The sequence below is a fragment of the Capricornis sumatraensis genome, chromosome 21 (genome assembly GCF_032405125.1).
Source record: "Capricornis sumatraensis isolate serow.1 chromosome 21, serow.2, whole genome shotgun sequence".
NCBI lineage: Eukaryota > Metazoa > Chordata > Mammalia > Artiodactyla > Bovidae > Capricornis > Capricornis sumatraensis.
The window spans coordinates 9,705,452-9,730,946 of NC_091089.1; the positions used below are offsets into that span (position 1 = coordinate 9,705,452).

Below are 25,495 nucleotides of genomic sequence, written 5' to 3' on the forward strand. Positions count from 1 at the left end.
GTTATGTCAGTTCACAATTCTAAATAAACCTTTGTAGAGCATGAAATTAAAAATCATTTTCGGTGTAGGTGTAAACTCTTGTGATTAATCACACACAGCTATGCTGACTCAACACGATCTTTGAAGATGGGCCACTGAAAGAGAGACATAACAGGTTCATTCTGCAAGTTTCATTCAACTTTACTCAGGATTGGATACACATGAAATGTGCTTTTAATGCATAAAATCACAGTGGATAGCAGCAAAGGACTGGGGGTGGGGGGTTAAGGAGAATCTGATCATTCACATTGTGATTATTCTGCACGCTGATGGAAAAGACTTCACACCTCAAACCTCCAGACTTCCCTTTTGTAAAGAACGAAAATGAACCCAAGACACCTCGCAGACGGTTCCCCCCCCCACTAAACGGACTGGACACACTTTTACACATAAAACTGAAATAAAGAGTATGGCAGCAAAAGATTCTGATGGCGATGAAGAGTCTGTAAACTGTATCTCAGTCTCTCTCTCTCTCACTCCCAAAGTGCACGATGCCGGGCTGCGGGCCTCTGTCAGTAGTGCTTCTCCTGTAGGTAATCCTTCATTTTGTTGGGCAGGGGCAGCTTCTGGATCAGGTCTATCCGGGTGTACTGGCGGATGACGAAGCGGCACAGGTACTGCAGCGAGCGCACCTGCATGAAGCGCGACACCGGGTTGGTGAGCCGCACCGGGTAGGTGGCGGAGCCCGGCAGGCGCGAGCGCGAGTAGCAGAAGGCGCCGTTCTCCGAGTCCCTGATGGAGTGCTCGATGAGGTCCACGATGGAGGTGTGCCCCTCCACGTCCGGCTGCTCGTAGAAGCTGAACCGGCCGTTCGAGTGCTCGATCCGGGTGTGCAGGGTCTTGCCGTGCGAGCGGAAGCTCAGGCTGAGCAGGTAGCGGTCGTCCGAGCTGTCCCGCACCAGGAAGGAGCCGTCGGGCACGTTGGCCAGCTTGCCCTCCGCCTCCCAGCGCGTGATGGGCCCCCAGTACCAGCCCTGCTTGGCCAGCTTCTTGAGCTCCTCCGTCAGGCTGGTCACCGCCAGGGGGCCGCTGCTCTGCACCGAGTCGTACACCCTGGCCACCCCGGGCGCCGAGGTGGGGTCGAAATTCAAGTGGCAGCGCACGCTGTCGGCCGCGTGGGCGTCCGGGCCAGCAAGCCCGGCGAAGGTCCTTTGGCTCGGGTCGGTCTGCAGCGGAGGTAGCAGCGGGGAGAGGGGGGGCCCGTCGTCGGGGCCCGCCCGCGGGCTCGGCAGCACCCCCGCCGCGGGGCCCGCCAGAAGGCCGCCCACCGGCGGGTCGCCGAAGAGCTCGGGCGCTGGGCGCCCGGGGTCCTCGTCGCGGCGGGCGGGGCAGGGGCCCCCGGCGGCGGGGGGCGGCGGGACGGCCGAGACCTCCATCGGGGAGGAGCCGTCCAAAGGCACGGTGTACGGGAGGTAGTCCTGAGGCAGCAGGCCCAGGACCACAGGCACGTGCTCGCCCAGGCGCAGGCGCAGGTCCCCGGCCGCAGGCGCTGGGCTCCCGGGCGCGGCGGGCGGCTCCGGGCACGGGCAGGCGGGCTCGGCCGCCGGGCGGAGCTCGCCGAAGTCCTTGCGCACGCCGTTGAGGGCCGGGCCCGCGCCGGGTGAGTGCACCAGCGCCTTGACCCGCACCTCCATCCGGATACACGTCTCCTCCGAGGCGGTGGGCCGCAGCGGCCAGGGCGTGGGGCTGTAGTGGTGGCTGCGCAGCGACGTGGAGCGCATGGGCCGCGGCGCCCGCGCGTCCTTGAACACCAGCGGCGCCGACGACGACGAGAATGTGTCCTCGTCCGCAGCGCCCCCAGCTGCCGCGCCGCCCTTGCCCTTGGCCTTCTGCTTGGCGCTCAGCCGCCTCTTGAGCGTGCCCATGAGGCTCTCGCTCTTGGCCCGGTTCTTGCCGCCGCCCTTTTCGTCCTCGCCGTGCAGCTCGCAGCCGGCCATCTCCTTCCCGTAGCAGCTCCCAAACAAGGACTCCTCTTTGCCGAAGTCGCCAGCTAGTGCTGGCTGTTGTACGACCATGAATTCCGCGTCTTCTTTGCTCTTACTCAAGTTGAAAGATTTCCGGAAGGTCTTAAGGCTGATTTTCTTCATTCTGACGAGCTACCTGATCCGAGGGGCTCAATTTCTCTCGGGGAGATTATCCGCGGACATCTGGGCAGGCTGCAGGCGAGGCTGCATCCATGCGTTTTTCCAGCTTCATTTCCCCTCTAGAGTCACTGTCTAAAAAAAAAAAAAAAATTAAAAGGTCACATTAAATAATGTCTCCACAACAAGTCTTAGTTTTAATTCTTCAGCTTCTGAACAAAGATGCCTGAGTATAAGAAGGTAAGCTCCATTTGGACAGATTTTTTCCCCCATTTCACACAGCACAGTAGATCACTGCCTATTTGACCAACATTTGATAATGCTTCAGGAACAAACCCTAATGTTTTTCTCCTTGCATCTCACTTTGATTTAACCCTAATTATGGTCCACGTGCCTGTCCTTCCTAACACTGAGTCAGTCGCCCTTTTCACAATGACCCACACGGTCCCAGCCACCAGCCTGTGTCCTGCAGAGAGCCAACACTCAGGAAAGAAGGCACCACGTCCATAACAAGCCAAAGCAATTTTTCAACAACCTAGGTGTATTTTTAAATCTTTAAACAGCTGTAAAAATGAATTAAAGGAAGTCCATAATCTGTGACAAGTTATCTGGGGAAAGCCTAGACATGCCCTCCACAGCCACGAGTCTACTGAGAACAGGGTCTGTCCACCTGCACGATCCCAGAGCCCGGCCAGCCCAGACCTCCCAAGACAGGTGCTTTCACCTACAGGGGACACCCGTAACAATAAGTACAGTTCTTCACAGTAAGAGAAACTGCATTATTTGTCTTAACAGGCAGAAAATGGTGATGAGAAGACTAATAAAAACCTCCCTATGTTAAGTGATCATTTTTTGGCTCACTAGCAATGAATCCAATTTTGTCCACCAAAAAAACCGACCATCAATTTACAGAGATTAAGAAAACTTAATTACCAATATCCATAAAACTAGAGGCTGTGAATACAAAACAAACATGTTTAGCCCCCAAAACAGGAATGCTGTAAAGAAAGTACCATTTATAATAAGAACTGAAAATCAGCAAATTCTTGATAAACTAGATCAATGGCTCAGTATCCAAAATGGATTATATCTGGTGTGTCTGGAGTGTTACCCCAAACTCCCAAACCCCAGCAGGTAAACCTACTACACTTAAAGCTTGACCTAGTGGGTCAGGCCCCATTGGCTTTCTATGAATGGTATAAAATGTTAGTTTAGCTCTCTATTATTAGAAAAAGGCAAATCAAAACTACAACGAGGTACCAGATCACACTCCTCAGACTGGCCATCATTAAAACCTCTACAACCAATACAATACTGTAAAGTAAAAAAAATTAATAATAATAATAAATAAATGATAAATGGTTTAAAAAAAAAAAAACCCTCTACAAATAACAGGTGCTAGAGAAGATGTGAAGAAAAGGGAACTCCCTCCTACACCACTGGTGGGAATGCAAATTGGTACAGCCACTATGGAAAACAGTATGGAGGTTCCTTAGAAAACTAAAAATAGAACTACCATATGATCCAGCAATCCCACTCCTGGGCACATATCCAGAGAAAACTCTAATTCAAAAAGATACACGCACCCCTATGTGTATAGCAGCACTATTCACAACAGCCAAGACATAGAAATAACCTAAATGTTCGTCAATAGATGAATGGATGAAGAAGATGCGGTTTATAAACACAATGGAATATTACTCAGCCATTAAAGAAGAACAAAATAACACCATCTGTGGCAGCATGGATGCAACTGGAGATGATCATACTAAGTGAAGTAAGTAGAAAGACAAATACCGTATGGTATCATGCATATGTGGAATCTAAAATAGGACAGAAATGAACCCATCTGTGGAACAGAAAGACTCATAGACACAGAGAACAGACCTGTGGTTGCCAAGGGGGATGGAAGGTGGGGAGGCACGGACTGGGAGGCTGGAGTTGGCAGATGTAAACCATTACATACATAACGGATAAACAAGGCCCTACTGTGTAGCACAGAGCACAGGGAACCAGTCAATATCCTCTGCCAAGCCATAATGGAAAACCGCCTCATCTGAAAAACAGATGAATTGTTTCTGAATAAAATGTAAGATGTTAAAATGTTAAAAACAATCGCCTGGAGTCATTTGGAGCGCTCAGGGAGGGCTATCCAAGCTTCCGCAGCAGGTCATGTTGCCTCTAAAATTTTCTAACAATGGATGGGCAAGGAGAGCTCAAGTTCAACGTATAAGCACTAGAGAGACTCAAATGTGAGTCAACTGCATGTAGAGTTGAATTTTAAAACTGCATTTTATTCACAGCTAACTTCCATTTGCAAGTAATTCTTCATAAGGTCCCAATTTTGTGACATAATTTTAGTGACATTAAGTAACATTCAGCCTCAGTTCTGGCAGGCAACAGTTGCAGTTGCAACCCTTCTAGGTCCCCCAGTTAAGGATATACTAATCACTAGAAACGTGTGTGTGCAGACACAGTTAATGCCGTGAGGAACACACAGACTCGTCCCAGGCTGGAGGGAAAACATCTGCGGCACGTGCCACATGCTGTAAGTCCAAGCTTCAGAGATGAATAAGGAGGTTAAGTTCTGAAAAGCAAGTCCAGAAGATGAAGAAAGATCCAGAACACGATGCAGAAAGGAGGCCTGACTAGGAGAGAATCCACGGCAGGATCTGGACTGCCTGATCCTGCCCACAGGCACTCTGGCCTCCCTCAAATCCTGCCTGCCCCGCTGCAGGACGACGACAACCTGAAACAGCTTCTCAGCTCCCTCAGTGAAGGACAACAGGGGCTGAGGCTCCTGTCCTCACCCCGTTCCTCCAGTGCTCTCTTCACTCGCCTCCCGGTGCTCTGAGAACACTGTAATCACACTACCACTGAGGGCCTGGGAGCTGGCTGCAAACATCATACAACAACCCCCCGCCCCCAGCTTCGGTCAAGTCTTCCCGACGTCACTGTCTCGATGAGACCTGCCCTGATCATGCCATTCAGGCTACATGGCAAACCCTCTTACCCAGGACAACAGAAGTGTCTTGCTTTAACAGGCTCTCTGTCACCCCTCTCCTCCTCCACTCACTGACGTGTCCCAGGCATCCAGGACTGTGGCAGCTGCCCAGGAGGTACGGTGATCAAACACCCCGCCCACCTCCACTTTCCTCACACCTCACCTCAAGAGGTAATTCATCATCATAGGAAAAGGTTACACAGCTCCTTAACAGGGCCAATAAAGTTCTACACGGTCTGGCTGTCTTGGGTGATTTCTGCTCCATTCATATTCACCATATTCTCACTCAACATGGAACATTTTAACATACTGCTCCTTGGACCTGAACTGTTTCCGTTTTCCTTCTCCTCTTTGACTAATTCCTTTGAACCTCAGCTCATCTGTCAATTCCTCAGGGAACATAAACTGCTCTTCCTGATTAGGTGAAATCCTCCAATTAGGGGATCTGAGGACACTGCACACCTCTCCAGCTTCGAATTTCCATCTGGGATGTATGCTGACATCTATTTGTATAATTATTTGATTAATACCTATGACCCCAGAAGGCTATAACTGACAAAAGCAGAGACTAGTGTCCATTTTTTTCTCAGCGTGTTATCCCAGCACCCATCATGGATCTGGCCCACAGATAACTGGCCCGCCACAGATAACTGCTGAATAAACAACAAAGTAAAATGAGTGAGAACACTCAAAGGAAAGGTCCACAGTGACAGACGACTTGATGCTGATGTACGCAATTGCCTCAACAGCAGAATCAGTAACTGACTCGGATGTGCAAGCATCATTTTTAACTCACCCTTACTAGGTCTGGCTTCCCTCATAGCTCAGATGGTAAAGAATCTGCCTGCAGGGTAGGAGACCCAGGTTAGATCCCTGGGTCAGGAAGTTCCCGTGGAGAAGGAAATGGCAACCCACTCCAGTGTCCCTGCCTGGAAAATCCCATGGACAGAAGAGCCTGGTGGGCTGCGGTCCATGGGGTCGCAAAGAGTCGGGTACAACTGAGTGACTAACAGTAACTAACTAACTACTAGGTCTGAGGTTCAAACATCTCTGCTTCCCACTGTCGCATCCATTTCACAGAAAACAACACTGATAACTATAGTAAAAGTACTTGGTAATTTATCCACTTGATGATAATTTCTTTTTTCAACTATAAATCCATATGCAACTTAATAATAACATTCAATAAACAAAATTCAATCCCAAACATGAGAAACACACAAAGTTCTATCAGGCCATATGGTCTTTTATCTCTTCCTTTCATTTTCTGGGCAAAGATTAAATTACTCTGGAATTTTTAAGAGTATCTGTTTTTCTGTTTGCACTTCCAAAAATATATGCCATCTTTTTATAGGACTACCATCTGTCTCATCATGCCTAAGTAAATGTTCTGAATTAGTTTCACTGCTTTTCTAATTGTAAAATTTTAAGTTTACACATGTATTGGCTTGGCCAAAAAGTTCACTCGGGTTTTTCATAAGTGCTCACAAGAAAACCTGAACAAACTTTTTGGCCAACCCAATACTTAAAAATGTCCATAAAGGTTCAAGGGGAAGTTTTAGACGTGAATACGCCACCCAGGCAGAAGATAACATCTTCAAATAATTTCACAATCTCTTTTTAAATAAATGATTGGTGGTAGTCATGCTTGGCATTGTAACACCTAATGAAAAAACTTTTAAAAGACAACATCAAAACAACTACCTAACCTTCAATGAACAAAACAGCTTTATTACTGTCAATTTTTACAAGTAAGGAAACTAGGTATCAGAGAGATAAAATTTGCCCCAATACATTAGATAACTTGCCTCTAGGAAAAACAGCAGATCAGACCTTAAAGCCAGTTTCTAGCACCGAAACACACATTTTCTCCTCTGACAGCGGCCCTGTTGGTTGTGCTAGCGCTGAAGTCAGTGGTTCCCAAACTTTTGGGTCTCGGGACCTCTCTGTCCTCTTAAACATTACTGAAGATTACAAAAAGCTCTGTCTGTGTAGGTTATTCAGAAATCATTTCTTAACAGTCAGTTGCTCTGGGAAATCTAAGAGCTTTTTTTTAACCCTATTACATTCAATTCCTATTAGAAATTAACACTGAGATTTTAAAATATTAATTCATTTAAAATGACAGTGTATTCATTACACGATAACATAAACCACTTTTCAAGAAAAATAGATACGTTTTCCCAAAGAATTCAAATTCAGAGAGAAGAGGCGCTGTTTTACATGATTGTAAATCTTTTCCTGTCCAATTTATTAAGACAACTGGACTCTCGTCGGTGTTTGTATTGAATGTGTTACAATATGTTGTCTTAAAGTGGAAGAAGAAAACCCAACCTCTGATAGAAGCAGAACTGGAAAGGCAGGGTACTTTAATAACCTTCCGTGTAACTGTGGGTGGTCTTCTTGTGATAACAGAACAAAGTCAGGGGATAGTTTCTTAAGAGTCAGTATTGCTGAGAAATCTATAACCATATTTTTTTTTTACTCTATTACATTTAAATCTACTGGTCTAGGTTACACTTTGAATGAATCTTTTATACATTCTTGAGTTTTTAACATCATGTATTAGTTATTTCATCATACAATATGAAAAAATTACTATTACCACTGATCTCATAAGCAAAGTCTTAAGTATTGCAAAGCTGCGAAGCCAAGAGTGGTAAGTAGAAGAAGTTTTGCAGTTGATTTTTGCTTGAAAGCTTGAATTTAACATGGGCAACAACACTGTCAGTGAAGTAAAAGGCTGTACTTTGACCATTTATAAGAAACCATCTACTAAGCACTCAAGATGATTAAGCATAATCTGTCAATTGTTCTTTTAGGTAAAAGTAGTCCATCATGACAAAGCAGCTAGTTAAGTCAGTTGCTCACACAAGGCTTCCCTGTGGACACCTTCTTTTAGTATGTGATAAAAGTGCTTTCTACACACTTCCATTTCATCATAAGCATTTTAAAAAGATGTGTACTCAGGGTCAAAATTTGATAAAATTAATAATTTTTATAGCTACATCAATGACATTCTTAAATGTAACTGGAATCTTCTTCTTACCACAAGTGCTTGGAGGTGAAGAACATATGGCCATCATGAAAGCTTAATACTATCACAGTTGGCGCCCCAGCCTTGTTTGTGAACAGGCACCATCATTTTTATTCACGGCACTTTTGCACCCTCAGCAGAAATGGCAAAAACAGTGGAAAAGGCAAATAATGTTTTATCGTTATGATGAAAGAGGATCCACAGACCGTATTCTGAGGATTGATAAGTTAAAACTATCTGTGAAGACAGTTTAAAAGAGAAAGACTTTTAATGTAGGCAAAGCATCCACATAAAAAGTCAGCAAGACAGGAGGCTAGTTCACCGCTGTAAATCTCTCTGCAGGTCAATGTCCAGCCGGTCTTCCCGCACGCTATGGCTCATGCCCTTCCAGGTCAGTGCCCTGGATCCCACTCCCTGCTCCTGAATCTGTCAGCTCACTACCTGTCATCACCTTTACCTAAAAAAAGGGAAAATAAAAACCAGATACTAAAGCCTTTCCATGAAGGGAGAAATAGAAATGAGAGAAAGGAACAGACCAATAAAAAAGAAAAGAAGGGTAATGGCCAATGTAAATGAGATGCCATGGAATTTAGGGCCCAGTGCTTGTTGCGACAATAAATATGCAAGGGATACACCCAACTATAAGAAGAAAATGACTTTCAGAGCTGGTTTTTAAAACTCCAATCATATGTTATAATGTTTTATCAGTTGAATTATATCTGCTTATTTACTGCTTTACATCGGGAGCACTATCAGTTGGTCACTAGTTGGACCCCTGTACCTGAAATAGCTCCTGGGCACTGCTGACATTCATCCAAACTTAAGATTCTTTTTTTTTTAAGTTCTTTTTATTAAAAAAAAAAAAAGTTAATTGATTTGTAAACACTAAGTAAATGCAGACAGCTAAACTTTTTTTCTGTGAAATTAGATGTAAACAAAACCACTCTAAAGAACTATGAAAACAGTACTTTAAAAAAAAAGAAAAAAAAAAAAAATCCAGGCCTTTGTATGAAGACTGCTTTGCAAATGTGATTGACTTCTAATTTTACTTAAAAGTTAAGTGCCAAACTGGAAAATCATAGATGACGCATTATGTAAAGCCAGAGATGACATAATTCAAACCAAGTTTAGTCACCGAATATTTAAAGAAAGACATTGGTCCTACACTTGGAAACAAAGAGTGCATATTTACTTATTTTAATTGAAAATAAAATGTTTAAAAGTACAGTTTCATGCAGTTTTTCAATGAACTAGTAAATAGCAATACTAATTATTTTCAGAAAAGATCCTCTAACAGAAAAGAATTTGTGAAAAAAGGCATATGCTAATGACGACTGACTGTGAGAATCAAGAAAAAGGGGGAAATGGATTTACGCAAAACAGAAATGCAAAGAGCTGTTGCTGCTAAGTCGCTTCAGTCGTGTCCGACTCTGTGTGACCCCACAGACGGTAGCCCACCAGGCTCCCCTGTCCCTGGGGTTCTCCAGGCAAGAACATTGGAGTAGGTTGTCATTTCCTTCTCCAATGCGTGAAAGTGAAGTCACTCAGTCGGGTCTGACTCTTAGCGACCCCGTGGACTGCAGCCCACCAGGCTTCTTCATCCATGGGATTTTCCAGGCAAGAGTACTGGAGTGGGGTGCCACTGCCTTCTCCGAATGGGAAGAGCAGTTAACAATAAATCTATAAGAAATCAAAATATGTTAAAGTATGTGGAGATGCTATCAAAATTAAGCTGAAACTCAGATGAAATGGAAAATTTTATGGCTGATATATATTATACCAAAATTCTATCGCAGGAGGCAAGAACCCAAAAGAGGCTGACAGCGTCAAAGGACCTGGGAAAGGACCCAGGAACTAGCTCGGCTTTCTCTTCCCGAGGAGATAAAGTGACAAGTCAATGAAGACATGCATCCAATATTCCAACACTAAACTACATCCAATCTCACTAAACTACTTCAGGGCAGAGAGGGAAAAAATTGACTCCCAAATTTATTTTGAAGTCAAAAGAACACTGATACCACAACTGGACTAAGACAACAAATTAAAAAAAAAACCAAACACCCAAAACACCAATCTAACTTATGAATACCAAAACAGAACTCTTAAATATCAGCAAACATTGAGAGTGGTAGGGAGAAACAACTCAATAAGATAGATCCCAGATTTGCTGGTATGACTGTGTATTTGTAAATCTACTAAAATAATCTACCATAGATCAAGAAGAAATATTATGATCACAGCTGTAAATAACAAGAAAGATCTGAAAGAAATAACATTAATTCTCGATTCGCCTCAAAAGTAGTCTTTGCAGAATAGAAACAGATGGACATTTAACACAATAACCGTAACAAAATTATGAACCATAATGAATAAATGCTGACAGGCGGCAACAAGGATGCCAATTATCAATACTATTAATTAGCATTACTTTAACTGAGTAGCCAGTTAATCTGTCAACAGTAAGAAGCATAAATATTGGAAAGGAGGAAACAACTTATCATTATTACAAATGACATGACTGAATACCTGGAAACACAACAGAAGCAGCTGAGAAACTATTGGGGGGAAGAAAAGTCAGTCAAGTAACTACTTATAAACTGTATACACAAAAATCACTAGTAATTCCATATTTTTAAAAAGCTGATAAGAAAATATAATAAAAGACTAGATTCTTCTTATAATGGTTTTTAAAAGATGGAGGGTCAGCATGGGGAACAAATGTACACCCATGGGAAAAAAAAAAAAGATGAAATTAATTTTTTAAATGTCCTGAACTTTATGAAAAAAATTCTCAAAGTCCTCAGAAGGGAGCATAAAAGACCTAAAGACACATTATGTTCTTCAGCAAAACAGTTCAATCCTGTCAAAATACTAGGCTCAAGACCCCATGAAAACATCAATGATGTTTTTGCAAGAAACCTGACAAGATGATGTTGAGCTGAAAAGAGAACTAAGGAAGACTCTGCAGGACAAATGAAAAGAATGAGCTGCACAGGATCACCACGCACTGTCAGAGCTCAGACCCGAAGGAAGGCTGGAAACTCAGGAGACAGACCACAACGCACGGAAGGAGTCTGTGACAAGGAAGACAGCCTGAACTACTGGACGGAAGGTGGGTTGCTAAGGAAGTGAGGAGAGAAGGCTGGAAAGCCACTTGAGCGCGGTGGGGAAAGCAAGACTTTGACCTCATTTCTTATGCAACTATAAATTTCAGAAGGATCAGATTTGTAAACAAAATAGATAAATGAATGAAAGTTGAAAGAACCCTTAAAAAACTTAAGACAGCAAGTTTCTATGCATAACATAAAAGCTTGAATCCATAAAGGAAAAGATCAACAAACGTTAACAATGAAAATGTACGGCATAAATAAACCCAAAAAACAAGCTGGAGGAAAACTGCGAACACATATGTTGCTATCGTTTAGTCTCTAAGTCATACCTGACTTTTTTGTGACCTCCGTGGACTGAAGGCCACCAGGCTCCTCTGTCCACGGGATTTCCCAGGCAAGAATACTGGAGTGGGTTGCCACTCCCTTCTCCAGGGGATCTTCCTGACCCAGGGATCAAACTTGAGTTGGCAGGCAGGTTTTTTGTTTTGTTTTGTTTTCCTTTAAAAAACACACTGAGCGATCAGAGAAGCCTGTAAACACACATGACCAAGGATGAATTTCTGTCACATAGACCATACTCTTAGCAATCAGTAAGAGAAAGGTACACAGTTCTAGAAGCAAATAAGCAAAATATAAAAAGGAAAAATTGACACATAAAGGACAGAAGGAAAGTCAAAAAAACAAGCAAGAGAGAAATCAAGAAAGCAAGAGAAGGAGACAAATTCAAGCGGCCAGTTAACATCCTAGAAGATTTTCAACTCATCTACCACAAAGAAATTAAAGGAATTTGGGCATGATGGAACTCTACCGATACACTGAGACTGTGGTGATAGCAACATGACTGAATGCATTTGTATAAACTCAACAGATTGTACACTATAAAGGATGTGTTTCACTGTATGTAAACTATTAAAGAGATGGGAATACCAGACCACCTTACCTGCCTCCTGAGAAATCTTTATGCAGGTCAAGAAGCAACAGTTAGAACTGGGCATGGAACAACGAACTGGTTCCAAATCAGAAAACGAGTATGTCAAGGCTGCATCCTGTCATGCTGCTTATTTAACTTATAATGCAGAGTACATCATGCGAAATACTGGGCTGGATGAAGCACAAGCTGAAAGCAAGACTCCCGGGAGAAATATCAATAACCTCAGACAGGCAGATGATGCCACCCTTAAGGCAGAAAGTGAAGAAGAACTAAAGAGCCTCTTGATGAAAGTGAAAGAGGAGAGCGAAAAAGTTGGCTTAAAATTCAACATTCAAAAAACGAAGATCACGGCATCCAGTCCCATCACTTCATGGCAAATAGATGGGGAAACAGTAAGAGACTTTATTTTCTTGGGCTCCAAAATCACTGCAGATGGTGACTGCAGCCATGAAATTAAAAGATGCTTGGCTCCTTGAAAGAAAAGCTATGACCAACCTAGATAGCATATTAAAAAGCAGAGACATTACTTTGCCAACAAAGGTCCATCTAATCAAGGCTATGGTTTTTCCAGTAGTCATGTATGGGTGTAAGAGTTGTACTATGAAGAAAGCTGAGCACCAAAGAACTGATGCTTTTGAACTGTGGTGTTGGAGAAGACTCTTGAGAGTTCCTTGGACTGCAAGGAGATCCAACCAGTCAGTCCTAAAAGAAATCAGTCCTGAATATGCATTGGAAGGACAGATGCTGAAGCTCCAATACTTTGGCCACCTGATGCAAAGAACTGACTCATTTGAAAAGACCCTGATGCTGGGAAAGACTGACAGCAGGAGGAGAAGGGGATGCCTGAGGATGAGATGGTTGGATGGCATCACCAACTCGATGGACATGAGTTTGAGCAAGCTCTGGGAGTTGGTGATGGACAAGGAAGCCAGGCGTGCTGCAGTAAATAGAGTCGCAGACTGACTGAAACTGTATGTTAACTTTAAAAATTCACTAACAAGAAAATTCAAAACAAAACAAGATAATATCCTTCACTGGTGAGTTTAAAAAACTAAATCAATAACAACGCTGGCAAGGATATGGGGAACTAGCCCTGACCGTTAACTAACTCCTCAAGTGTAAACTGGTACAACTTGTGGAGGATTACTTGAAAATATTTATCAAAATTTTAGAATTTACATATGCTTGAGCCAAATAATTATGCTATTAGGAATCTGTCTTTTAGATATATATACATGCCAAAAACAGGGACATATGGAAAATGATGTGCTACAGAGAATTAAAAAAAAACCAGAAACTAATATTACTTCATCATTTACCTAGTAATGACCTACATGTGTGCGTGCTTAGTCGCTTCAGTCGTGTCCGACTGTGATCTCATGGACCATGGCCTGTCAGGCTCCTCTGTCCACGGGATTCTCCAGGTGAGAATACTGGAGTGGGTTTCTATTTCCTTCTCCAATGACCTACTATTAGCAAATACAGGCCACATATTGGCCTGCCATGTGCCAGGCCTTGCAATAGACTGCATCTCGTTCAATCCTCATAACCCAGTGCGTTTAGTTCTAGGCATAAGGAGCACCAAGTCTGACACAGCAGGAAGCACTCACCTGGAGCTAGACTGCTCCGGGTCACCTGCATCCCAGCTCCAACTTCATCAGCTGTGTCACCGTAGAGGTATCGGTGTCCATCGCGCAAGTTAGCAGTGAGGTTTCAAAGTGTTCATGAATGTGATGTCCTTAACAATGCCGCCCCTAGATTAAGCGACACAGGTGCTTGCGGCTCAAGGCGGCAAGAACAAGAGCAACGCCCGCTCTGTACGAGTGGGGAAGCTGAGGCAGAGATCACACCCTGATTCTGCAGGATGATCCCCTTAATCTAAACTGCGCGAGACTTCTGCTGCATAATGCATTCTGGTCAAAACGTGGAACTGATCTGGATATCAGGAGCAACAGTGAAAACATACATCAAAAGTTAGTGAACTAGTTTAGTAAGTTATAGTCCATCAATACCATGCAGTATTATATACATAAAGAAAAGGGTCCAAGAGACACTGGAAAAAGGCCAGCTACAAAAGAAAAGGCAAATATGATCCCATGTGTGTATTCATATGGTTAAATACATACAGTAAAAGTCTCCGGGTATCAGTGACCACACGTCCAGGCAGCGGACATGGGATCAGGAAGCCACACCTGCAAGGAGATGTACATTTTCCACAGAGGACCTTCCCGTGACCACTGAGGTTTTACTTTATACAGAGCCACCACCACTCCCTCCTCCCCGCAGGTTAGGTAAACAGTGTTTGTCTGTGTGTTTTCGCCACCTGGGGTCACAAAAGCAGGACGCCGATGCCCTCGGGGTCAAAGGTCTCAAGAGCTTTCCTGAATCAGCCATCTCTGTGGACCCTCTTGGAACTGCTTCCAGTCCTCCCCAGCTTCCAAGCTCCTGATGCACCAGCCCCCCCCAACCCCGGGCCTGGCCTCGCCCCCGGTACCCCACTCTCGTTTCAGTCTTCCGCTTCCCACTGAGACTCCCCCAGGGCTCCGCTCCTACCTAGCCCTGGCGCCCAACAACCCCTGGACCTGAGCTCACCCGGACAAGGCATCCTCACCACTCACTACCGCTTCTGTAAGTTCCCTTAACTGTGCTCACCTCTTTGCCTCCCTCTCCTGCGGTATTATCACTCCAGCTCACACACGTGTCTTCACACTGATAAAACACTGCACGTCCTCCACCGTGAGGAGAGAGCTGCAAACCAGAGCTGAAAGATAAAGTCCTGACCCTCCAGGGCCTTCGATCCTAGTGCAGAATGTAAGTAAGCAAACATTTGCAGAAGGGTTGTAAAAGACACACATTTACAGCCCAAATGACGCTCTCATCCTTGAGAGGAGAGACCTCGCTCCCCAGGAGGCAGAAGCTTTTTGTCACCCACTGCAATCACTTCTGCTGGATGACTTACTTCCACCGCCACCACAACCACCAACTCCAGGGGGATTACTACGCACAAAAAAATGCACACTAATCTTCCTGAATCCTCAGAATAACTCTATTTTCAAGGTTCCAGCTTTATTTCTATTTTATAGAAGAGTAAACTAAACCTTAGAATGTTTAACAATTGGCCTGAAGTTGCAAACGAATTTGCCAAGCAACAGACACAAGAGCTGACCGTCGGCAGTTTCCGATGACATGTCATTTTATCTGACTGCGTTAACACTGTATGGAGCTGGGAGGACAAAGCCTTGTGGTTCTGAGCAGGACTCTGCAGTCACCACTGTCTAATGACCCTGGGCACTATGCCTCAGTTTCCTCATCTGAAAATGAGAATTTAAAAGTATGTACCAAGGGGGATCCACTTCTGGCGTGATGGAAAGGGAGACTGATAAATCTTCTCTGTAAAAATGAGAGAAAAACTCTATAAAAACTATATAAAGTTTTTCTATATAAAGTTTTTTTCTCTGTAAAAACTATAAAGCTGAGCCAAACTGTCAAGAGCGACCATTTCAGCATTTTAGTTAGTTAGTTAGTTCAGTCGCTCAGTCATGTCCGACTCTTTGCAACCCCATGAATCGCAGCACGCCAGGCCTCCCTGTTCATCACGATCTCCTGGAGTTCACTCAGACTTGCATCCATCGAGTCCATGATGCCATCCAGCCATCTCATCCTCAGTCGTCCCCTTCTCCTCCTGCTCCCTTTCCCTCCCAGCATCAGAGTCTTTTCCAATGAGTCAGCTCTTCACGTGAGGTGGCCAAAGTACTGGAGTTTCAGCTTTAGCATCATTCCTTCCAAAGAAATCCCAGGGTTGATCTCCTTCAGAATGGACTGGTTGGATCTCCTTGCAGTCCAAGGGACTCTCAAGAGTCTTCTCCAACACCACAGTTCAAAAGCATCAATTCTTCGGCGCTCAGCCTTCTTCACAGTCCAACTCTCACATCCATACATGACCACAGAAAAACCATAGCCTTGACTAGACAGACCTTAGTCGGCAAAGTAATGTCTCTGCTTTTGAATATGCTATCTAGCTTGGTCATAACTTTTCTTCCAAGAAGTAAGCATCTTTTAATTTCATGGCTGCAATCACCATCTGCAGTGATTTTGGAGCCCCAAAAAATAAAGTCTGACACTGTTTCCACTGTTTCCCCATCTATTTCCCATGAAGTGATGCATTTTATAGATAAACTAACTGCATACAACCAAGAACTTATTCATAAAAACCACTAAGCATTGGGACTTTATGAAAATTAAAAACTTCCGTGCTCCAAAATGCATCATTAAGAGAAAAGAGAAGCTACAGATTGGGAGGAAATATTTGCTTACCGTGTATCTGATAAAGGATTTGTAGCCACAACAAATATATAAACAACTCTTAAAACTGAATGATAAGACAACCTGTTCTTAAGTGGGCAAAAGATTTAAATAAGACCTTTTACCAAAGACATACAAATGTCTTTGTAAGTACATGAAAAGGTGCTTGACACTACTGCTGGTGAGGAAAATGCAAATGAGGGACCACGACCCACCCCAAGACGGGCAAGACCTAGAGTCAGCAAGAAGGGAGAGAAAGGGGAACCCTCCCACATTGCTGGTGGCAATGTAAAATAGGCTGGCTTTTAAACATTCTTCTTTTTTTCTTTATTATATGGAAAACGATTAAAAGGCATAACTAGATGTGCACACCACAAAGACTTATGACAAGGCAGGGGCATTTCAGGCCCCTAGGAATCACCCCGTGGCAGTCTGTATAGATCGTCTCCTTTATTTTTTCTACACTGTATAGCACTTGTGTCTTGACTTTTTTCACAAGTCAAATCAGCAAAGATTCTTTTAAATAATGATATTCATTTGTTGAAAACATCTTAATATAGTTGTAAAACATCACTTGGCTATATGCAACTCTTAAAAACATACTCTTTGACCCAATAATGCTATTTTTATAAATCCTGAATAGGAAAACAAAGCATAATAACATCTCCTGCATTTATAATGTAGTGAAAAGATAAATAAATTTAAATTTAAAAAATCAGAAACATTCTAATTTCCAACATTATGAGAACTGTAAACAAAATTCTTGCACATCTACACAATGGAACTTTAGGGAACCACTAAAACTGATATTTATACAGAGTTATAAATAACATGGGGAAAAGTTCATATTGTTCATTTGTTACATGCAAAAACACAGGAAATGAAATCTTATGTAAAGTGTGGCCTCGATTATGTAGAAAGAATAGGGAGGAAAATCAGACCAGAAAGAAATACAACGTAACTGTCAACCGGATCACAGGAGACTCTGTTTAAGTATTATGTCCAATACCTTATTTTCAAAATATTTAAAAAAAAAACATGGAGTGTTTTCTTCAGAACAAGGTCTGTAGGCTAGTTTGTTGGTAAGGCACTGTTTAGAAGGGGATGGCTGAGTAAATCCATCAAGTCAGAGCAGAGTGCAAAGCCTTTCCTCGCTTTTTAGGCACAGCATGACCACCAACAAAAAAGCATGTCAACAGGTAAAAACACTGTTATTATTTTTGCTGTATTAAGAACCTAGACAGCCTCCTCCTTCTCCTCAGCCCACTTAAAACAACTTTTTGCCAATCTGACATTACATTTTATTTAGTGTATATGTAGTCTGGACTGAAATAGTCAAAAGTTTAAACGTTAAGAGTAATAACCCCACCAGCTCTTCAGTGGCTTGTATTCCACGGTTAATCACCGTCATTCCATAGAACATTTCTTCAGTTCCCTTCCCCCATTCTCACTCGGAAAAACTCTCCTGACCGAACCACAACTCTGGGGACACCGACTCTGCCTGCACCCTCCCCGGGAACGTGGCTGGAGAAACACGGGCCGTCTGGCTGGTCCCAGTGTGCAGTCACCTCCGTGAGCCTCAGGGGCAGCCTGAACGCCGCCTGGAAGTCACGTTCATCTCCTGGTCCACTCAGCTCTCCCCTTCCTAGCCGAGCACGTCTCGTCTTCCCTCAGGCCTCCTACATCTCCCCCACCTTCAATCTCAGCTGAAGGCCCAGCTTCCTACTTCCCGGAGACAATCGAGACCTTCAGAAGCAAACGTGACTCTGCAGCGCCGCGGCAGCCCACGCCCACCCCGTTACCATAAACCCAGGGACCTTTCCACAGGCCGCTCCGCTTTGCGGCCATCTCCTCCACCTGCCAACGAGTCCCCTCTGCTGGGTCACTCCTCAAAGATAAAAACCAACCTTCCCCCCACCCCCCACCCCCGTCTATGCTTCTCTCTTTAATCCCCTTGCAGTGTAACACCTTGGGGGAACCACGCGTATAGGTGAGGACCCCCTTGCCCCCATTTTTCTGAAACTCCCACCCAAGACCTTCTCCTCGGCGGTTACAGGGACTGCTCTTACCAAGGTCACTAATGCTGACTGCGCTGTAAATCCAGCGCCGACTCTCAGCGCTGACCTCCCGCGTACCAGCAGCACCCCAGGCACGCTCGGGCCGGCACTCAGACTCCGGTCACTTCTCCGTCTGCACTCACGTCCCTCATTCTCACGCACGAGGTAACACTGATGTGCAGCCCGCTCCCGAACCGCGCCTCTGTGCAGTCCGGTTCCAGCCAGTTCCTCTCTGGACTCTGCCACTGCGCTGTCTTATGGATACCTGAGACTCAAGCACGTTCAAAATGAAAATCTGGATTTTTTTTTTCCCATCCCAGCCCTAAACCTGCTCAAGCTGCACTCTTTCCCACTTTCATTCATGGCTACTCCATTCTTTCAGTTGCTCAGATCAAAACCTTCAGCGCCATCCAGGGCTCTCCTCTTTCTCTCACATCCAATCTCAATCCCTATCTTCAAACCGTAGGCAGAGCCCTCTCACTTGCAAGTCCAATCACCACACTGGCCATGGGCATCACTGCCGCAGCCTCCTCACTGGTTTCCTGCTTCATCTCCACCCCCTCCACCCCCACATCTTCTCTCACTATGGCACCAGTGCTCAGGGAACTGGCAACAGATGCCTGTTACTATCCTGAGTAATAAAGTCCTTTATCTCTGACCCAGGAGTCTCATGTCTTCTGGCAGCAGCAATGGAACTGTTTTTTGGCTAACTTGGTAGCTTGCAAGTAGCATAAAATCTCTGACTCACTAAATAAGTGAAATGTAGTAAACATAATAGAATCGCTTTGACTTCTTTTAGAGTCTCTGATCTTTGCACAATAAGCTTTAAGAAGTCATATGAATATTTGGATGGGTATAAAGGTAGATAAGTGGGTTTCCCAGGTGGCTCAGTGGAAAAAAATCTTCTGCTAATACAGGAGCTGCTACTGCTGCTGCTAAGTCACTTCAGTCGTGTCCGACTCTGTGCGACCCCATTGATGGCAGCCCACCAGGCTCCGCCGTCCCTGGGATTCTCCAGGCAAGAACACTGGAGTGGGTTGCCAGTTCCTTCTCCAATGCATGAAAGTGAAAAGTGAAAGTGAAGTTGCTCAGTCGCGTCCGACTCTTAGCGACCCCATGGACTGCAGCCTTCCAGGCTCCTCTGTCCATGGGATTTTCCAGGCAAGAGTACTGGAGACGGGGGATCAATCCCTGGGTCGGGAAGATCCCCTGGAGAAGGAAATGGCAATGCACTCCAGTATTCTTGCCTGAAGAATCCCATGGACAGAGGAGCCTGGCAGGCTACAGTTCATGGGGTTGCAGAGTCTGACACAATTGAGCACGCACACACTGTGTTGACTTAAGTCGCTCAGTCGTATCGGATAATCAAGTTGGGAAGAATGGACTTCAGCTGCCATATAATTTAAAATTAAGAATGATGTTTATGAGTACAACAAAAGCTCTAATAAATTCTCAAGTTCCAACTCCCACTTTGTGGGCTAGATACAAAAGTGACACAGCGAATCTCCAGAGTCTCAAATTTCCCACATAAAATGAAGACGCTGATCTCTAAAACACATGAAGCTCTAAAATTATCTGATTCAATGAGAACAAAAATATGCAGAGACTTAGAAATTTAACCTGTAGAGAACTTTTATGTGAGCATTTCTAAATACATTTTCCTATTACTGTGTCCAACACATTCCTATTAAATATAGAAAAATTCATAAATTCAGTCATTTAAACCATCAGTGGAGCTAGTTTATAAGATTTGATTATTGAAATAAACCCACTCCTTGATTTTTTTACTGAGATTTTAACATGCTGGATTTGAAAAGTGTGTGTGTGCTCACTTGCTCAGTCGTGTCCAACTCTTCGCAACCCCATGGACTGTAGCCTGCCAAGCTTCTCTGTCCATGGCATTTTCCAGGCAAGAATACTGGAGTGGGTTGCCATTTCCTATTCCAGGGGATCTTCAGAACCCAGGGATTAAACCCACATCTTCTGCACTGACAGGCAGATCCTTCACCACTGCACCACCAGTTACCCATTAAAAAGTAGTACACCTATTACCAATTCATTACTGTCTCTATGTATATACAGGCTAATTTTTAAATTATTTATTCTTATCTTTTATTTTCAAATTGATGATATACTATTTACTTTAAACTGTTTGTTTATGGTGCTGGTTCTCGGCTGCTGCTCGGGCCTTCTCTCCAGCTGAGGACAGGGGCTCCTCTTGAGCTGTGGTGTGTGGGCCTCTCGCTGTGGTGGTGTCTCCTGCTGCTCTAGGGCACAAGCTCAGGAGCTGGGCGCATGGGCTTAACTGCCCCACAGCACGTGGGTTCTCCCGAACCAGGGATCGAGCCTGTGTCCTGCACTGGAAGGCAGATTCTTTACAACTGAGCCACCAGAGGAGGCTGATCATTTTCTAAATGTACACATTTTTACACCTTTCCAGGCACTTACCAATGTTTTAGCTAAAAAACAGCAAATTCCCAAATAATCTCACCACTTTCACTGCCTACAAGGAAGCTGTAAACTATTGGTTAAACTACCAAGTAGGTAAGATCCTTTGAGAATTTTTGACCAACTGTTGACAATTAAGCAGGGCCTAAGCGCCGAAGAATTGATGCTTTTGAACTGTGGTGTTGGAGAAGACTCTTGAGAGTCCCTTGGACTGCAAGGAGATCCAACCAGTCCATTCTGAAGGAGATCAACCCTGGGATTTCTTTGGAAGGAATGATGCTAAAGCTGAAACTCCAGTACTTTGGCCACCTCATGCGAAGAGTTGACTCACTGGAAAAGACTCTGATGCTGAGAGGGATTGGGGGCAGGAGGAGAAGGGGACAACCGAGGATGAGATGGCTGGATGGCATCACAGACTCGATGGACGCGAGTCTGAGTGAACTCGGGGAGTTGGTGATGGACAGGGAGGCCTGGCGTGCTGCGATTCATGGGGTCGCAAAGAGTCGGACACGACTGAGCTGAACTGAAGTGTCTGTCTGATATTTACTTTTATTCAGGGGCAGGGGTGCTGTACCAAACAGTGTAATGATGAAGTTCTTTCACTACTTTTCATTCTTCAAGATTTGTTTATATACAAAGTCTCTTAAATATACTGAACTACTAAAGCAAAAATTTTTAACTCCTAGTGGCAACATGCACATAAAAATAACTGAAAAGTAATGCAACTGCTTTGACTGCGTTCAGCCTTTAGGTCTCAACACTAAGCTCCAATTTAAAAGGCAATTTGTCAATCATGTGCTCAAGTGCTTTTGCACAGAACATTTAAGTTTTTCATTTGATTTGCATTAGAGAATAAGAGTTTTTAGCTATAACAATCTTTTCCTCATTTTATGTAAGTATACACAAATAAAGAATAGCACATTTGGGATACAAAAAGTAATCCACGTAAGATTTAAGAGTGAATGCAAACTTCATTCATTGATAATTAGTGATAAAGGAGATCCCGTAGAGCAATAATTATTCAAATGAATGATGCAGCCCTATTAAGTAAATAGAAATATCTTACAAAATGGAAAAGGTCATACACATTGTAAAATGATAAGTTAATTATCAAAAGTAATCACTAATTCAAGGCTGCCGAACAGGGGACCTCTAATACTTTTAAAATGATCCAAGTGAAAATAATTCATGTTGCCCACTGCAGACCAGCAGGTATTTCGTAAATTAAGTTCCACAAAGTTCAGTGGCATGGGTGTGGCTTCATAACAGCACTAACTGAAAACACAATGAAAATCTTTATTTAAAGAAAAATCAGACTCGGGTTTCCCCCAAAGAAAAAGACTTTATTATTCCCTGATGCTGGCAAAACAAACACTTTGGACAAGCTTCTGATGAAACATACACTTCTTTATCACCACAAAAAAACCCACAAGGAATGTGGAATTTCCTGGCGGTCCAGTGGTTAGGACCCTGCACTTCCACTGCAGGGGGCTTTGGTTCAATCCCACCAGCCACTCAGCCAAAACATTAAAAAATTTAAAAATTAAATAAATTTTTTAAAAAACACAAGGACAATGAAAACTGGAATGCAAACAACAGCAGATGACAACAGTGTTAACCAGCTCAGATAAATGAAATTTAAGCCTGCTACAAGGGCAGGCAACAAAAAAAACAAACCTAAGAAAAAAATATCACAAATCTGAAACAAGAGTCAGATGCTAGCCATTAAAAAGTGAGAGTAGAAAACAGAAAACAAAAACTCTTACAGCCAAAATTAAAATTCAATAGAAGAAAAACTGAGAAAATCCTCCCCCCCCCAAGAAAATCCCAAAATAAACCAAACTAAATATTTGAGAAAAAGCTAAAAAAAAAAAAAAAAAAAAATTAACACTTCAATCTAGGAGACCCAACACTCAACAAAGAAGAGTTTTAATCAGGAAAAGAAAGCAAATGAAGGGGGAAAAAAAATTAAAGACTCCATGGAATGCTCAGTACACACACCCAAGAAAATAAATAATAATCAGGCACATTGTGGTGAAATTTTAAAATTTAGGTGATAATAGAAAGATATTATAAAGCTTCCAGAAAGAGAGAAAAAAATCACGCACACATGACAGGGAAAGAGATGGCAGCTGACACAGTGGTAACACTGAAAGCTGGAAGTCAGCCTTCAACTTCAGGAGGAAACCTGCTTCCAGTGCAGCCCACGTGCACATCAACAACTCTGCCTGAGCACGCCCCCCACACCGCAACCACACAGCCACGTGACGGATTCCGGCCAACGGACTCCGAGCAACAAGGACAAGAGTCACTTCTGGGCGAGACATCTCGTGCTAGCTTATCAGCTCTCTTCTGCACCTGCTAGGGTAACCCGGGGCCACCAGGTGATACAACGTGGAACTGCAGGAAGACGCCAGGGGAGCCCCTGGCAACGGACTTGGTGAAAGAGAGCAAGAAGCATCATTTACATACTGAGGTTTCAGACATTTATCTGCCATTGCAGCATAACCTATCCTGTGCCGACTAACACAGGGACGTTGCAATTCTCCAGGCAAGAACACTGGAGTGGGCTGCTGTGCCCTCCTCCCGGGGAACTTCCAGACCCAGAGACCCTGGTCTCCTGCACTGCTGGCAGATTCTTTACTGTCTGAGCCACCTAGGAAGCCTGAACACAGCTAGACAACAAATCAAATACTTAGAACACGGACATTTTCTGACATATAAGATCTCACACTCCATCACCTTTCTAGGAAGTTACAAGGATGAGCTCCATCAAATCAAGGAAGTAAACCAAGACAGAGACCAGGCAACGTCACCTAGAGAGAGGAGAAAGCAGCCTCTAGGTTGACAGCTCCTGCCGCTCAGCCTGTCTTCGATACCATCCTTGCACAGACAGCCCTGCTGATTGCTGTCCCAGAGTCAGCTTAACTGTGACATCCTCCTTGAAGACACAGTCCACGTTCCCTGGCTACCAGAAGTAATACATTCTGCACAGACGGCCAGGGGAGCTACATTCTGAAATCTGCCAGCAACGTGGTACGCGACTCAGGCACATTACGTAACCACTCTTACCTGCCTCCTCATCGTCTGCATGAGGATAATGTTATCAGAAGGTGCCCTCTAATTTGAGAAAGGCAGTAATTCTTCAAATGAACAAAAGCACTAAAATCCTAATATAATTCTTTTGTTTGGTATACATTTATACACTCTGACAGTCAGTGATACTTGGTAGTAATGTTATTCCCTAAATATGTATATACATATATTTTTATGTTAAAAGCAATGTGACTAGACAGAAATGACTTTAATCAGAGGGACGATACCTTTAAAACCAAAAACACTTTCATTATTATTATAAACATTAAAACAAAAGGGAAATCACATGAAGTGACAAGTCTACCGGTAAAAAATTCATCTTCCGTTTTTTAAAAGAGTATTTATTTATCCTGCTGCTCTCACCACCCAGCGTGTTGCTAATGTGGCCAGAATACCACCCATCACATAAGAACAACAGCAGGCAGCACCAAACGACAATCTGCAGCACCTGCTGCATACACCTTTTCCAAACAGTTCTAAAGAGTAACATTAAACTGGTTTTGCCAGAACTGTTATCTAAAAGCAGCTATATATTCCACTGCGTTCTTGGAAGAGACAGTTTACAAACAAGCATGTACATAACCTCACGCTGCCACTAAACCGCTCCAGACAGACAGACGTCTCTTCACACGACCAGACTCACCTGGTGGCAGACTTCAGGATGGCATGGTGATGCCGGCAGGAGTTTTCTGATGCTCGGATGGCTTCGGCTCCCAGGCCTGCAGAGATGTGGTCTCGTCTTCAGCGTTCCTCGTTCTCTACTACGCAAGAGTCGGCTCCCCAGGACGATGGAATAGCCACCGCTCCCCAAACATAGTCTCCAAGTGTGATGTCCTTTTAATAATTTTAAGAAAAAATTTCAGTGGGATGGCTGTTAAGAGTGATAACACAATATTAAAACACACAGTAGGAGAACAAGCGCCAGGGACCTTGTGGGCGGCCGTGGGCGGTATGTTCCTGCTCAAGATTTCCCACCAACCGACCACGATGACCCGGGGCCAGTTCGCCCACCGCTGCTCACACTGTCAAAGCGTCAGTCACCCAGTCATGTCTGACTCTTTACGACTCCATGGACTGTAGCCTCCATCCATGGGATTCTCCAGGCAAGAGTACTGGAGTGGTTGCCATTCCCCTCTCCATGGGATCTTCCCGACCCAGGGATCGAACCCAGGTCTCCTGCATTGCAGACAGATTCTTTACCACCTGAGCCACTAGGGACGCCCCACTGTAGCCACGTGTAATCCCCAAATTCTAGTAGCTGCACCAGCAGTACTTCTGCAGACTCCCATTCTCCTTCCTCTTTCATGTCCATTTTTCTCATCTTCTTCATTTCACACCTTTTCCCCACAGAAGGTTTCTTCAGCAAGATAAACCAAGTCTTATGCAGATA

At 44.1% G+C, this 25,495-nt stretch overlaps 1 protein-coding gene across 1 annotated transcript; it reads right to left on the reverse strand.

The window, feature by feature from the left end:
* Positions 1-24,917, reverse strand: SOCS6 (suppressor of cytokine signaling 6). Its single transcript, XM_068993943.1, has 2 exons — positions 24,749-24,917; positions 1-2,255 (listed from the first exon to the last, which is right to left on the reverse strand). Exon 2 carries the CDS (start codon positions 2,124-2,126, stop codon positions 552-554), a length of 1,575 nt encoding a protein of 524 aa, XP_068850044.1. The 5' UTR covers positions 2,127-2,255; positions 24,749-24,917; the 3' UTR covers positions 1-551.
* Positions 24,918-25,495: the final 578 nt, after the last annotated feature.

Excerpts from the sequence above, each read along its gene's own strand:
- SOCS6 (XM_068993943.1), bottom strand. The coding sequence starts at position 2,126 with ATGAAGAAAATCAGCCTTAAGACCTTCCGGAAATCTTTCAACTTGAGT.